Source organism: Anastrepha ludens, chromosome 6 (genome assembly GCF_028408465.1).
Source record: "Anastrepha ludens isolate Willacy chromosome 6, idAnaLude1.1, whole genome shotgun sequence".
Taxonomy (NCBI): domain Eukaryota; kingdom Metazoa; phylum Arthropoda; class Insecta; order Diptera; family Tephritidae; genus Anastrepha; species Anastrepha ludens.
Window position 1 is genome coordinate 105809505 of NC_071502.1, and position 15379 is coordinate 105824883.

A 15379-nucleotide genomic window follows, 5' to 3' on the forward strand; every position below is an offset into this window, starting at 1 on the left:
AAACTTACAAGGCGAATGTGACTAAATAGCTGAAAAAGCGAACTCACATGGCAGATAAAAATTGCACGAAATGAAACTAGTAAACGTAATGAAATGAAAATAATAATAACAGTAACTTAGTTTAAGCCAATTTTCGCTTTTGATCCACAGCAATGGTGAAAGGCAAAGACCCAACCAACTTGAGCATTTACAATCAGCCAACCACAAAAATGCCAGTTTCAGCAACCAACTACAACTGAGGCTCGGGCACTGCACTAAGGTTCTCACACAAATATCTATAATAGCTATGCACACACACATACACCCAAACACATACGGGTATTTACGTGCAGCATAAAAGTTATATTTAGTCACAAACAAGAGAGAGAAAACGCGAGGTAGCGGGTGAGAGGAAACGAGTTTGGGGGGAATTGTACGCTAAATTGGCGCTGGAATTCATACAATTACATTTCGTTGCCTAATAAAATATGACATAATATTTTATTATAGACTGCAATACCAAGCCTAAGTAGGTTGGTAGAGGTTGGTTGTAAAGAGCATAGCATCCATATAAAATGGCAGTTAGTATGGCAACATTTATAAAATTTTTTTATCTTCATTGTATATATGTATGTATGTATCTATGTATGCATACACCTACGTGGGTATAATAAAATTATACATATAGTGGAAAACGTAAAGGAAAGGGTAAAAATGATTAAATATTTTAAAAAAGTGCAGAAAATGTGATAGATTTGCAAAATTTGTTTTGTATTGTTTCGTAAATTCCACTTGTTCCATTTCACCAAATTTTTGGAAATATTGCTGAAATACAATAATTCTCTTGAAATAATAGAAAAAATATAGTATTTCGAAAATTTCACTTGTTCCCCTTTAATTAGTTTTCACATATTTCAATGCATTTGTTATTTTGTTGTAATACAAATTGTACATTATGAAGGTCCAATAAGCTTCAAAATGTATTTTTCAAGGCGTATTAAATTCTCATTTTATATGAACTACTAAAATTTTAAATGAAATGCTCTAAAATGAAATAAAAACACAACAAGTCATGTGTTTGGAAACTTCACTCTGTTTTTTAAAGGTATTGTTTTTGCTTTAATAAACTATTGTAAATTAACTCAACGAAAGAGTATCTTCTTATTTTATAGAGAAAAGGAACAATATTTTTGAATAGGTGAATAAATTAAGTGAATGAAATGAATTAGCTATAATTTTGTAGCACCTAACTCATATTCATTTGCATGGAGTCGTTAGTCCTAGCAGCTAACGCTTCTCTTTTAGTACTCCTTGTGCATATTTAGATATAAGCATTTTTCATATATGAATAAATAATAATAGAAATTCTAATTTAGCTGGTTATAAGCTTAAAAAAATTAAATCTTAATTTCAGTTTTACGTGTGCAGAACTAGGAATAAACAATAATAATTCTTGTAATTTTTGTCAGATGTAAATGTAACAGAAAGTACGCGCTTATTAAGAATATTCATATTTTAAGCCATTTTCGTTTGAAAATTCCACATATTGCCGCACTAAAATTCAAATTTCAGTGGAGAATCAGATACACGATTGAAATAGTGCTAGTAAGAGTAGAGATTGATTCGACAGAGAACTAAACTACATATGTTTCGAATATTCCAAACGTTCCCTTAAGAAAAATTTACATAACTTTAGTAACAAAAGTCACACATACATCGCCAGACTTTAAAACGCATGTGCTCCGAAAATTCCAAACATTCCACTTAGAAAAAGTTTTGAATTTTTGCACAAAATTAGTCACTATGAACACCATGTACACACATTATTTCCCAGCCAATTACCAAATTTCATTTCTACTTTACTTCCACGCTTCATGCCATGGCAACTCAATTCGCAAGCGCACAACAAAAATATTTACGGTCGCTACGTGTAGGCTACACAAACATGACACACGGCGCTATGTTGAACAGCGTTATAGCATCTTGCACGCTACGTAATCGCCAAGAGCGCCTAGTGCTGCGCCTATCTGACTGCCGGCTGCACGACGGGATGTGCTGGCGGTGCTCATATCCTCATAATCCAGTTTGTAGGTAGCTTATGGTGACACAGACCTTCCCTTCATACACACTCATGTATGCACGACTGTGTGAAATCCACTGTCATGCCGGGCTGTTCACAAAATTTCGTGCTGCAACAGCAAATGATCACCTTGCCACCAGCAAGCACACACATGGGTCCATATGTTCGTACATACATATATTTTCATACCCTTTGATAAGCTGCCTAGCTGCTTGGCTGCCCACCTTCACTACCTGTAGGCTTTGCAGCAGAGGTTTAGGGCAGCTCAGAATTGCCGAGCCCCGTGCTTTAGCGCCAGTAGCAGATTTCGTACCTTGTTTTGTACAACTCGCTGTGCTGCCCGAGCGGATTGGGTGGGCGTATACCAATATGTGCCGACTCATAGCGCTATACAGGTATGCCTGTATTTGTGTCATAGGTTATGCAATTTTATGAAGAAAAGCGCCCAAAAAACAAAAAAACAAATCGTATACTTTGGTCACACCATATCTTCATGACTTCATCGTACGGTCGTGCTAACTGGCTTTTGCAGCGTCAACCAATTCAGAGCAGTGTTGACGAAGTGGAAATTGTGCGGACGAACCATTTCGTATTTCAGATTCCGCACTCTACCATATTTGGGATGTGTGTATATTTCTGAGGGATTAAGTGCAGTAACAAGGTGATGTCACAGTTAGGCCAGCAGCAAGAAGGTGAACTGGGCACAAGTGCAACTTGTAGAGGAGATGAAGTTCTTACTACACTACAGGGACACTTCTTCACTGGCACGCTGCCAGACATGTCTGCTTACTTAGTTTCCTTGCTTTTTTTTAAACAAAAAAAAAATAATAAAGGCACGTATTTTTCTGCATCTCAAGTAAATAAGAACTTCAGGCTCCGGGAGGAAAAAATAGTGGACTCAAAGTTTTTTTTAAAAATTACATAAGTAAAAGCAAAAAAATCGTGATAGTGTCAACTCAGATCTGAGGCTTTAAAGTAACTAATTTATGTGACACTGATAGCAATCGCCTTTAGTTGTATATTAGAAACTGAGTTAAGGCGATTTGACTTTTTAGTATCCATTAGAGCGCCTTCCGGCAGGGCACGAAATAGGCATCACACCTCCTTTTTCTTCTTCTGTGCCTCTAATCTCAAAGTAGGCAGAGGATGCCAACAACATCGTGGCCAGCACTTCTGCGTGTCTTTTAAAAGAATTCCAGCTCTACCAATCATACTTCTGTGTAACTGAAATAGCCTCTCTTCAGCTGACTTTTAATAAATTCCATCCTTTAGCAAGCAACCAAAGTTGTGGCCATCGTCCGTTTTTTGACACCTAAAAGAAATCCTCAACAAAACTCGGCCTTTAGTTGGTGCTCAGATCGAACTTTTGAGTGCACTGGGAGTAGTACATTTTATTTGCAGTGCCTGTTACTTTAAGTAATAGATGTTGCTCATGATATTTTATCATTGTAAAAGCATTTCTAGCAAAAATTTCCGCATTAATACTCACTTTTGCTCAACTTCTCACTCCATTTTTTTTTCTCTTTTTGCAGCTTCCGCATCAATCGCATTGAATCGCCCATTCTCAAGTATGACGGCGACTGTGGCGAATCACTCACAATCTACGACTCTGATCATCCCGACCCAGCGCGAATCATCAAAACCTTTTGTGACACATTTTCGCGTCCCATGGAAAAAGTGGACTTCGTGAGCACCAGTCCTTCGCTCTACGTGCAATTCGACTCGAAAACAGGTTCTTACAGCGGCTCATCACTCTACTATTGGGCACACTATGACTTCTTCAATAATACCCGCTTTGGAGATCCGGTGCCGAATACGCTCTGCGATGAGGTTATGTACGCCTGGAAGCATCCGGGCGGCAAGATACGTTCGCCCATGAACTCGCTGATCTTCAAACGCACTGGTGGTTCGGATGTGCGCTGCCAATATAAGTTTGTCACCGATCGTCGGCTGTATGCGCGCGCTGTCATCGAAGTCACTTCGGTATCATTCAAGGAGTTGCCTTACAACAACAATGCCTGTACGCGTTGTCACGAAGAACGCGTCGACAAGCTGGTGATTTGGGAGGAGCGCGAGAAGTTCCAGAATAATCTCGCCTGCTTCTGCGATAATATACCGCGTGCAGTGCGTGTCATCTCCTCCGCCGATCAAATGAATCTCGAGATGATCGTGCAGGGTCAACATGCCATCACGTCCTATTTCAAGAATCCCAATCCACTATTCGAGGCGTCTTATGAGTTTGCGCACGGTCCGCTATGCGGTCCCATAACATTGGGGCCCTCGCCCGATGGTGAATTGGTGTTTCCCTTCAAAAAAGCATTGGCGATGGCGGCGGGCCCAATGGCCGCCGTGCCTGAGCATCATTACCGTCGCGAAAAGTGCATTTGGGAGCTGAAAGTAGCGGCACAACGCGATCTGTGGCTGAATTTGGAGAAAGCGCGTTTTGCTGATCGCAGTTGTGATAGCGCCAAAATTGAAGTATACCTTGCGGGACGACTGGAACCGCGCTTTATTATGTGCCCCGAGAATATCTCCTTAGCACGCGATCTACCCATACTCTCGGCAGCCGATTTAGGTGCACTCGGCGCCGATCAAGAACCACTGCCAGTGCTGATACAATATACCGGCGATGGGCAGCCGGGCAAGAATGCCTTCCGTTTGGTCTGGACCGAACTGTTCCATTTGCCACGCAATCCCGACGGTAGTTTGGCGTCGTCGTTGCTACAGGACGGCGGCTGCGACTTTCGTTGTCCCGGCGACACAGAGGTCTGCATACCACGCCACCTGCTTTGCAACGGTGTCGACAATTGTCCGAACGTGACGCACATCTCTACGATGGCTCAACTAACGCGGCACATTGAGTGGAATCTGGAGCAACTCGGTCTACTGCATCGTGCGCACGACTACAAGGAACTTGTGCTAAACGACGAATCACCAGAGATATGCCTGCGTCAGGAGTTGAGCGAATTGCCCTATGGCAAGTTGATATTGATTACGCTGGGCCTAAGCTTGATGCTGACGCTATTCGTGGCGATATTGTGCCGCATGTGTCGGGGGCCGGGTCATGCCTATCACAGCAGATACTAGAAGTACGAGTGTTGGTTGCATGGCAAACCGCTGGGCGTGCACGTGTAGCAGTTGTACGCAGCGGGGCAGGCACTGGTAAGGCACTGTCGGTAGATGGCGATGTTGTCGATGAAGGCATACCTACTTTGCGCTTGGGCCGCAGTAGTAGTAAACGGCTATGGAAAATACATACATACATATATTTTTAATGTGAAAGTATTAAGTGTTAAGTTTTTGGTTTTCTACACTTAAGTATTGTACCTTTTTGGAATACCCACTGAGCGAAAAATAGTTGCCTGCTAAGTAGTAAATGAAGAGGGCATTAAATGAATAAATTAGAAGGTCTAATTGTAGTTACTCATTAAGAGTTTAAGCGAATAACTCGAGTTTAGACTTTTGTATTTGCATTTCAGTATTACTGCAACTGAATCGAAAAAAGAATCAAGGGAAATTACAAAAACAAAAAAAAACAATTAATCTATACCCTTAAAGTGCTAACAGAAATGCTAAAGGACCACTGACAGAACTTGATGAGTTGTATTTACTATGCCTCAATGTGGACACATAAACAAATGTTTTAAGTGTAAGTTTGTGTAAAGGCGTTGAACCCTAAGTAAAATAATAAAGTCCATGAATAGGAAATGAACTACTAAACTTTTTCTTTCTAGTCAGGAAGCGCTTTAGTTGTTTTTTTTTTCGAAAATAATCTTGATGGCTGGATATTCCCAACTTCGAGCCTCTGAAATCATTAATTGCGCTGTGCAGCATTCAAAATTACCAACGAGAATTCGCAATGCAGGTGAAATTCCAGGTTTTACCCGGAAATGCTGCATACTCAGTTTTGCATTTTCTTATGAATTTAGTTTGTTAAAGGATTTTAAAGCTAAAAGGACTAAATTTTCAAAAAATTATTTAAACTACTTATACTCTCTTCATGATATTAATGCGGGTATTAGACGAAAGAGGAAACATTCGGCTATTAAAAAGTGAATTTTTTTTACCTTTCGCCAGGACAAATGCAGTACAATAAAGCCCTTTGAAAAATATAACCTTAAATATCTTTAAAATTTCCTAATGAATTATTTTGAAAAAAAAATATGTTTAAGATATGTTCAACTTTGTTTTTCGTGCTGTTTCATAAAAACGTAAAAAACAGTTGAAGTTCTCGCCTATGACATAAGGTATACGCAGTGGATGCCTCTGCTTAGGTTTTTCTCTTCAAAAGTTTAAAGTCCTTTAAAAAACTTAATTGATGAGAAAATAAAAAATTTACTACCCAGCATTACTACATAAAACCCATAGTTTCCCATGCATATGGAATTTTTCTCTGATACCGAAAAAAGTTGATTTTGTCCAACGGCATTGTACGCAAAAACCTGTTTGAGTTATAGAGAAATGGAAATTAAAAACAAAAAACGAATATCAATTTCTTCGATTCTCTAATCGGGTATAAGATATGCAAGACTTTCTAAAATTTCTAGGACTTCCCGTTTAGAAATGCAAGCCTTTCTTTTTGTAGGTACTCAAGATAATTTTGGTTTTGTCCTTTCACCATCTTTAAAACATAAAAACTGCCGGTGATACACTGAAATTTGTGATTTTTAACGAAAAAGAATTAATAATAAATATGCGAAAATAAGTTTTTTATAATAGAGAAAAATGCTGTGTAATGAAGCTCTTGCTTCACAGTGTCCCCACATGTTGCGTTCAGGGTCTAAGTCGGGTGGAAGTTTAATCATTAAACTCCCACGTTGCGATCTTCTCTTCAGCTAATTTTCCCAAGCTAATTTTGTTCATATTGCAGATGAAATAAGCAGTAAAATTATTGCGCTTTTGATTACAAACAAAACTCTAGAGAAAATAAAAAAACAACCAAAAATGGTAAAAAAGGTCAGTGTCAATGGACATATGGTATGTGTCTCCTTCGAACACATACCAGATCGACCGTCTAATAAGATTTTCATATTCTGAAGTTGAATAAAAAGGGACTTTCAAAAATATATTATTTTGAAAATTCACTCTTCAGAACAAGAACTCTAGGTTCTCAAAGGCCCTTAGCCAACTTCTATAAAAATTTAAATGAAATTATCTTATGATGGTTTTGCGCTCGTTCAACTAACTCTTCACGGTAGCCTTGTAGGTAACTTTATTTTGGTGGCTTTGTTCATTTGATCTGAGCAAAAAATAAGGATTACATAGGATATTCCCTTTGGTAAGAGAGTGGTTACATGTAGAGTACCTTCGTTACTAGTGTTACTAGTACTACTGACGTCATACACTACAGAAGCACATGTTCAAGGAAAGGTTCATGATGAAAGATGATTGGATAAATGGTTAATTTTGACTAGAGTATAGTCACCTTTGGAATAATAAAATCACGCACTCCAAATTTCCTTTAAAGATTACATGCCAGACAAACCGTTAAGGAGCAAAATACCGTTATGCTGTTGTAAGCAAATATCTTCAAATTAGGCGATTGCAATTCTCATCTTAGGTCTACAGGCTATTACAATTTTTTCTCTGACTGCGTATAGAATTATCTGCTACCCGAAATGTGTATTAACAACAACAATGACATTTACGAATGATCGAACTTTCTTTGATGGTCTACTCAGATTGCACACTTCTACTGGGTTCTGTTAGAGAACGAATCCATGGCAAGTGATCGAAGTATTCTGAACATTGCCGAACATTTTTGTTAAAAATTAGTTTTTTATAGGCTTCAGTATAATAGAAAACAGACTGAAAACATTTTGAAAAAAAAGTTCATAATTTTGAGAAGTATTCAATACTGAAAATTTTGGTATAGAGTTTCTAAAGCAAAATATATCGGCTCTTTTAAACATTAAAAAAGATTTATTTTTTTAAGAATATTACATTAATAGTACAAAAAATTTTTTTGGGAAAAAAATTATTTTTTTTTTAATAAAAATTAAAATTAATAATTAAGTAAAAATTAAAAAAAAATTTTTAATAAAATAACATGTAAAAAATTTTGTTTGGGAAAAAGTAAAATCTAAAATTAAAAAAACATTACAAAAAATATAATTTTTTTTTTTTAGAATAAAATAACACGTAAACATTTTTTTTTATATTATATAAGAATAATAATTGAGTAAACAGTTATTTGGAAAATAGTTTTTTCACAAAATGTTTAGTTTTTTGGAAAAAAAGATAATAATTTTATCTACTCCAAAAAATCCTAAAAAAATGTATACACTTTTTTTGGAAAAAAATAAAATTTGGGAAAAAAATTGATTATTTTTTAATTATAATAAGAAGCAAACATTTTTGTTTTTGGGAAAAAAATTAAAAATTAATTTGTATTAATTAAAAATAAAAAATTAATTTTTATTTATTTAATTTTTTTTAATTAATTTAGTTTTTTTTTTTAATTTTAATTTTTTTTCGATGTGTTATTTAATCTAAAAAAGCAAAAAAAAAAACAAAAATTAATATAACAACAACCAACCATTTTTTTGGGGAAAAAAATTTTATTTAAATTTTTTTTAATTTCAGTTAGTTTATTCTCAAAAAGCCAAACAAATTTTAGTTTCTTGGGAAAAAACTAATTCTTTTATTTAATCCAAAAAATCCTAAACTACAAAAAGTTGTTTTTGGAAAAAAAAAATAAGAAACATTAAACATTAAATTAAAAATTAAGTAAAAATTTTTTTGGCAAAAACAACTTTTTTTTTAATAAAATAACCCGTAAACCGTTTTTTCTGGGGAAAAAATTGTAATTAAAAAACTTAAAAAAACTATTTTTTTAGAATAAAATAACACGTAAACAATTTTTTTTTTTTTGTGAAAAAATAAGAATAAAAATTAAACTGAAGTTACAGTTTGTTTTTTCAAAAAAATCCAAAATTTTTTGTTATTTTATTTGACAACGTACAAAAAAAATTGTTAGTGTTTTGGTAAAAAAGATAATTCTTTTATTTAATCCAAAAAATTGCAAGCTGTTTTATAATTTATTTTATTCTAAAAAAAGAAAATTTTTTTTTTTTTTTTTTTTTTTTGAAAACCTTTGTCCAAAAATTAATAATTTCTTCTGTTCAAAATTTTTGGAAGAATTTTTTTTTCTTTTGGAATAACGAAAAAAAAATAAATTTTTTTTGTTAAAAAATTTTTTGTCGATTAAAAATTTTTTGTTTTATTATTAGTTGTGACTAATGCTCAGTAATCCCTGAAAATTTAGTAATAGAAGCCGCATTATCTGCCGACTTATATACCAATACTGATTTAGCGAGCGCAAAAGTGCGTGTTCGTAATTTACGCCATAACAAATAATAAATAAAAATTGTAAAAATCAAAAAAAATTAATGTTTTTCTTTAACATTTTTTTATTAATGTATTTTGTCCTAAAAATTAAAAAAAGATATATTAAATGTGAAAAACAATTGAAAATATTTCACTTTAAAACTATATACCAAAATTTTCAACACTTTTCAAAACTATAACATTTTTTCAAAATATTTTCTGGTTACTCAGCTCTACAAATACACCAATGCTTAGAAGAAGTAATGACGATGTCCAAAATACTTGGTTCACTTGACATTGGAATTGCTCAAGTGTTGAATTTGCATAAACCAATTGAGCTTCTCTAATTGTTTTCCTTTTTCTTTCTAAATTTGACGGGCCTATTTTGAACTCTCTTAGGATTTTTTTAAGTTCAATAACTTCGGGATTTGTAACAGATATAGAAAAGTATAAGCGAGTACTAAACATAATTCTCACCACCAGCGCTTCTCTTTGTACTTGTTGTTAGTCTAAAAAATTTGTAATTTCTCAATACGAAAATCTTACAAATTTTCACCTTATAATTCCACAAAACTTAAACTATGGATATAAAAACTATTTTTTTGCGATTCCGAAAACCTCACAAGTCCTTTTCCAAATTTTTGAAACGCAAATCAGCAAATCTAGCGCTGAGAATAATTAACTTAAATAAAATAAAAATTGTGAATTGTGAATTGAAAAAATGCAACCAAATTCTGAATTGAAAATAAAAATTGTAAAAACCCCAGTAGAATTATATAAAAAGAGAAACAAAAACCAGAATTAAAAGAGAGAAAAATTATATAGCAGTAGACACTAAGTGGTATGTAAAATTACGAATAAGATGTAAGCAAAAAAGAACCAATTAAACAAGCACAAGGAACCACGTAAGAAAAACAAAACCTAATAAAAATTGATAAATGAGAAAGAAAAAAATGTATGTAGTTAAGTATAATATACAAGTGCATATATATTATTTTAGAGTAACTATGTAAAATTAGTAATAAAGTGATTTCAAACAAATTAAAAACAATACACAAACATGGTTTAATGGAATAAGTTGGGAAGATGGGGGATCGCAGGTTATACATTTTTTTCCATTTATCTATTTTCAGCCACCTTTAACTCCACCCAAATACTATACATATTTTTCACCTCCTCGAACTCATTGATATCATATTGACTACCCTATTTTTCAATCCAACTACTTACACTCCATCACACCTCAGTCCAACCAGACAAAAAAAAAATAATATTTGACTGCCATAAACTTATTGATGCCATGGTGACTACTCCTCCCCCTCAACGCAACTACTACCAATCCACCATACTTCAGTCCACTCAAAAAGAATTAGTTTCACTGTCATAAATTTATTATTCGCAATGCGAGTACCCCAAATCTATCATAGCTTAAGTCCACCCAAACCAATTTACTTCATCCCCATAAACTGCTTATTGCCATAGTGATTACCCCACCTCCTCAACGCAACTACTCGCAATCCAACATACTTTAATCCACCCAAAGCTTCACTCCCATAAACTGATTGATGTCATAGTGATTACCACTCTTTCTCAGCGCAACTGCTCCCACTCAATCAATCTCCAACCTACCCAAAAAGATATACTTCACCTGTGTGAGGTATTCGACGTCACAATGGCTTCTGTGTAAATCTCACTTCAATCACTTCAATCCCCCCAATACACACCTCAACCCCCTGAAATCATCACTGCTATATTGATTAGCCACCTCATCCTACATTCAATCATACTTCAGCCCACCCAAGCAGATATACTTCACTTCAGTGAACTCATCAACACCATAGTGACTGCCTTCGCGTCCAATACCCGATTCTTTAATGCCACCAAATGGCGCTTCCGCTTGCGACATCAATCCCACATTCACGCCCACCATGCCGACCTCAAGTCGTCGCGCTACCCGAAATACTTGCTGCAAGTCCTGACTGTATAAATAACCCGCCAAACCACGTAGAGAGTTATTCGCCCTACGCACAACCTCATCTTCCGTCTCGAACTTTGCCAAAACAATTACTGGTCCAAATACTTCTTCGCGGTATATGCGCGCTGTACGATCTACGTCTGTGATGATGGTGGGCGCGTAAAAAAGCGGTCCTTTGTCCGCCAATTGCTTGCCACCGCATAATACCCGCATGTGTCTCTGTCGCGCATCCTTCATGAAGGACTCAATTCTCTTTAGCTGTGCTGCATTAATAAGTGGACCGATTTGCACTTCCTTGTCTTGACCCGGACCGATTTTGAGCGCCTCAACTTGAGCTTTTAGTTGCTCCACAAAGGTCTCATAAATGCAAGAATGCACGTAGAATCGATTTGAAGAGACACAAGTCTGCCCGGAATTGCGAAACTTGGAAACCATTGCGCCCTTCACAGCCTCTGCTATGTCAGCCGTTTCGAAGACAATGAAAGGTGCATTGCCGCCAAGCTCCAACGAGACACGCTTCAGTAATCCAGCTGACTGGCGAAACAAGTGTTTGCCTACTTCGGTGGAGCCGGTAAAGGAGATGCCGTTCACCAGTGGACTACTACAGAAGAGCTCACCGATGGGTGGAGCTGTGTTTGAAGTGATCACATTAAAAACGCCTGCTGGTATGCCGGCCAACTCCGAAAGCTTAGCAAGCGCCAGACTGGTAAGTGGCGTATCCTCAGAAGGTTTCACAACGACAGTGCAGCCTAAAGAGAAATAGAAGAAAAAAGAGTTATGTGAATGGGTAAGTAGAGTTTAGGTAATGCTCTCTTTTTTTAAAAAAAGATCTTTTCAAGTGCATATTCTTCTGAGCCTGCTTGCCATGTAAACAGACTTTGTAAGCGCAGAAAATTCTTCTACACACCCGATGCCAGTGCCGCCGCTGCTTTACGTAACACTAGCGCCATCGGAAAGTTCCATGGTGTTATAAGTCCCACAACACCAATTGGATCGCGCAGTATTAATATTTCCTGATTTGCCATAGAACTAGCAATGATCTGTCCGTCAATGCGTCGTGCCTCTTCAGCAAACCATTCCACAAACGAATTGCCATAAGCCACCTCCTCTCTTGACTCTGATAAAGGTTTGCCGCATTCGGCCGTGATTATATCGGCTAGCTCGGCGCCGTGCTGCGCTATTAGTCCGTACCAATTCTATGGAGGAAGCGCAAATTTGTAAATGATTTCAGAGTCTTAAAGGCTACTCACTTTCAGTAACTGAGAACGCTCACGTGCTGTGATGGATTTCCACTCGGGCGCATAAAATGCCTTAGTCGCAGCATCAATCGCACGCTGTGCTTCGTCAGCGGTCATGTCGGGCACACTGCCGATTACTTCCAAATTTGCAGGGTTACGGACTTCGAATTTAGCGCCGTTCGCGGCGTTCAGCCATTTGCCATCAATGTAGGCTTGTGTGAGCCAGAGTGAATGCGCTTGAGAGGCCGATTTGTGGCGTAGAAATTTTCGAATTTTCATAGTGTGGCGAAAATCGAAAACACGAAATGTGGGAAAATACATTTTTGAATTTTTTTTGTGTGGGGTTTGAAATGCCAAACGGTGGTGGGTGCCATATTTTTTTATTATTCACTTTATCTTTAATATTTACTTTTTTCTTTAATCTAAGTCTAAAAAGTTGCTGACTGTGGAGAAATATGTCTTACGAAAAATTAATCACCCGATTTTGTTTTAAAATAACTTTTGTACTAATAGTGGAGCGCCCGGGGGTTTTGACCTCGGATCTCTTAGGGACTGAATGAATTGCCATGTAACCATCAGGATTTTCTTTTGTATGCTCTAAATTGTAACTTCTACCAATATTATATTGTGCAATTAATTGTTTCATTGTTTAAACAAAAAAATATGAAAAATAAATATATTGGAGCATAATATTTAGTTGGAAATGATTTTTTTTAGTTCTACGTTAAATTTCACTTAAATAGATAAAGACAAACATCTTCCCAACGTTATATATTATTGGTTATATTATGGCTGGAAGTGGGATAAAAGAAGTTCTTTCTACCATTTATGCAGAAAATACGATTGATCACATAACGTCAGGACGTGCCTATGCTAGAGCAGTACGTGCTCATACCTTATTGCAGCAGGCTTTATCACAATTAATTTTTGAAGATCTTAAGGAGAATAATACCGATTTTTTAAATGTATTGAATGACGAATAAATATCGATGATTTTTGAAATGTTCAATTACAATGAAATTACAGAAAATCAAGGATTTCAAATGCTGAGTAGAATTTTTGAAGATAAGTTAGTTGAGCTTGAAAATAAAGATAAAACATCAAAACTATGGATTACGTATTTTCGAATGGTAACAATATTGAAAGACTTCATTGCTGCTGACCTTATGGGGGATTGGAATTTACATCTACATAGTATTGAGCTGATGACTTCACTATTCGACGCATCAGGACATTTTCCCTATGCGAAGGCTGCACAAATTTATCTGCAAGATATGAAGGAATTACAGTGTAAAATGGATCCAGCAGAGTTCGAAAAATATACAACAGGATATTTCACATCTAGGCGATCAGATATTTTTTTTTCTGGTATTGCAAGTGATCAGACTTTAATGGAAGGAATGAGCGTCGAAGGGGGTCCTTTAAAACGAGGTGCCACTGAAAGTGTAGTTTATAAATGGATCAGAGGAGTTATTTATAGAAAAGATATTATTGAAAGCATAGAAATTTTTGTGACATATCTTTCAATAAAAGTCATCAGCACAGTGATTCTACAGATGCTAGAATAGAAAGGGATGGTATCGATGTAAAAAGATTGGTAGATTTTTTCAAAGAACACAGTCCTTTTCCTGATACAGATGCAATTATGTCAATTGCCACTGGAAGTACCGGTGATAAAAGTATAAATTGTTACAATGCTTTTGAAGAAGGTTTAAAAGTTATGAAGAAAATCGAAGGGAAAAATGTACGCGAATTGAAGTTATTAAGGAAAGATAAAATAAATAATCTATTGGCTAAAAACAATAAAATAAAAATTCATGACAATGTTATTTCCGTTGATCCATTGTTGCTGTTTCAACGTATTTGCGTGTTGAAAAAAACAGATTATGAACTAAAAACTTATATGAATTATGAACTGGCACCATATCCACTTGCTCTGTTTGAAGATGGCCAACTGCGAAAGACAAAAAAATCAACTTTCTACGAATTATTCCCAGAAATTCAGATTAATTTGAAAAGCTTAGAAAATGTTCATTATGTTATTGATGGAGGCATGTTGTTATATCGTTGCAAATGGCAATTAAATGAAACATGCAAAATGATATGCTAACATTACGTAAGATATTTGAGGAATAATTATAATAACGCATACGTGGTATTTGATGGATATAAGAAGGACGGTATTAAATCTGCTGAAAGGAATCGTCGCGCACTAAAAAATATAAGTACAAATATTGAATTTGATGAAAATATGCCGTTAAAAATCGCTCAAGATAAATTTCTAACGAATAAAAAACATAAATCTCGCCTAATCGAAATGTTAAGAATAAAATTAGCTGATAACAATAGCGGAAAGCGATGCAGATAAAATAAATGTTGATACAGCAATTAGTTTAGAATCTCAAAATATTGTTGTAATTTCTGAAGACATTGACGTCTTGGTTGTGTTAACGTCATTGGCGCCTACTGATCGTGAAATATATTTTTTAAAACCATCCCGAGGCAAAGTTAACCAACAAATATTTTCATTGAAAAGTTTAGAAAAATCTCTACCAGCTTCTAAAGAACATGTTCTATTTTTACATGCTTTCACGGGCTGTGATACTACTTCTGCGTTTTACAATAAAGGAAAAATTAAGTTTATCAAAAATTTTGAAAAGCGGAATGATCTACATGACTCAGCAGCAGTATTTAAAAATGTGCATAAAGATGCAAATAATATATTTCAAGCTGGTATTACATGTAATATATTTGGACTTCGGCAAAAATAACAGATTT

General features: G+C 35.6%; 2 protein-coding genes across 2 annotated transcripts in view; one reads left to right on the forward strand and one right to left on the reverse strand.

The window, feature by feature from the left end:
• Nucleotides 1-7972, forward strand: part of LOC128867214 (uncharacterized) — a 160537-nt gene extending 152565 nt beyond the window's left edge. The window contains exon 8 of the mRNA XM_054108314.1: nucleotides 3592-7972. Coding sequence (XP_053964289.1) covers nucleotides 3592-5146 — 1555 coding nt within the window. The 3' untranslated portion in view covers nucleotides 5147-7972. The remainder of the gene's footprint in view (nucleotides 1-3591) is intronic.
• A 2812-nt stretch (nucleotides 7973-10784) lies between these two features.
• On the reverse strand, nucleotides 10785-12922 carry LOC128867215 (succinate-semialdehyde dehydrogenase [NADP(+)] GabD-like). Its single transcript, XM_054108316.1, has 3 exons — nucleotides 12614-12922; nucleotides 12271-12559; nucleotides 10785-12112 (listed from the first exon to the last, which is right to left on the reverse strand). The coding sequence occupies exons 1-3, from the start codon at nucleotides 12920-12922 to the stop codon at nucleotides 11166-11168; spliced, it is 1545 nt and encodes a 514-aa protein (XP_053964291.1). The 3' UTR covers nucleotides 10785-11165.
• Nucleotides 12923-15379: the final 2457 nt, after the last annotated feature.

Excerpts from the sequence above, each read along its gene's own strand:
- LOC128867215 (XM_054108316.1), bottom strand. The coding sequence starts at position 12,922 with ATGTATTTTCCCACATTTCGTGTTTTCGATTTTCGCCACACTATGAAA. Across the intron at positions 12,560-12,613 it reads AGCGTTCTCAGTTACTGAAA|AATTGGTACGGACTAATAGC; the intron begins GTGAGTAGCCTT and ends CTTCCTCCATAG. Across the intron at positions 12,113-12,270 it reads AGCGGCGGCACTGGCATCGG|GCTGCACTGTCGTTGTGAAA; the intron begins GTGTGTAGAAGA and ends ATTTCTCTTTAG.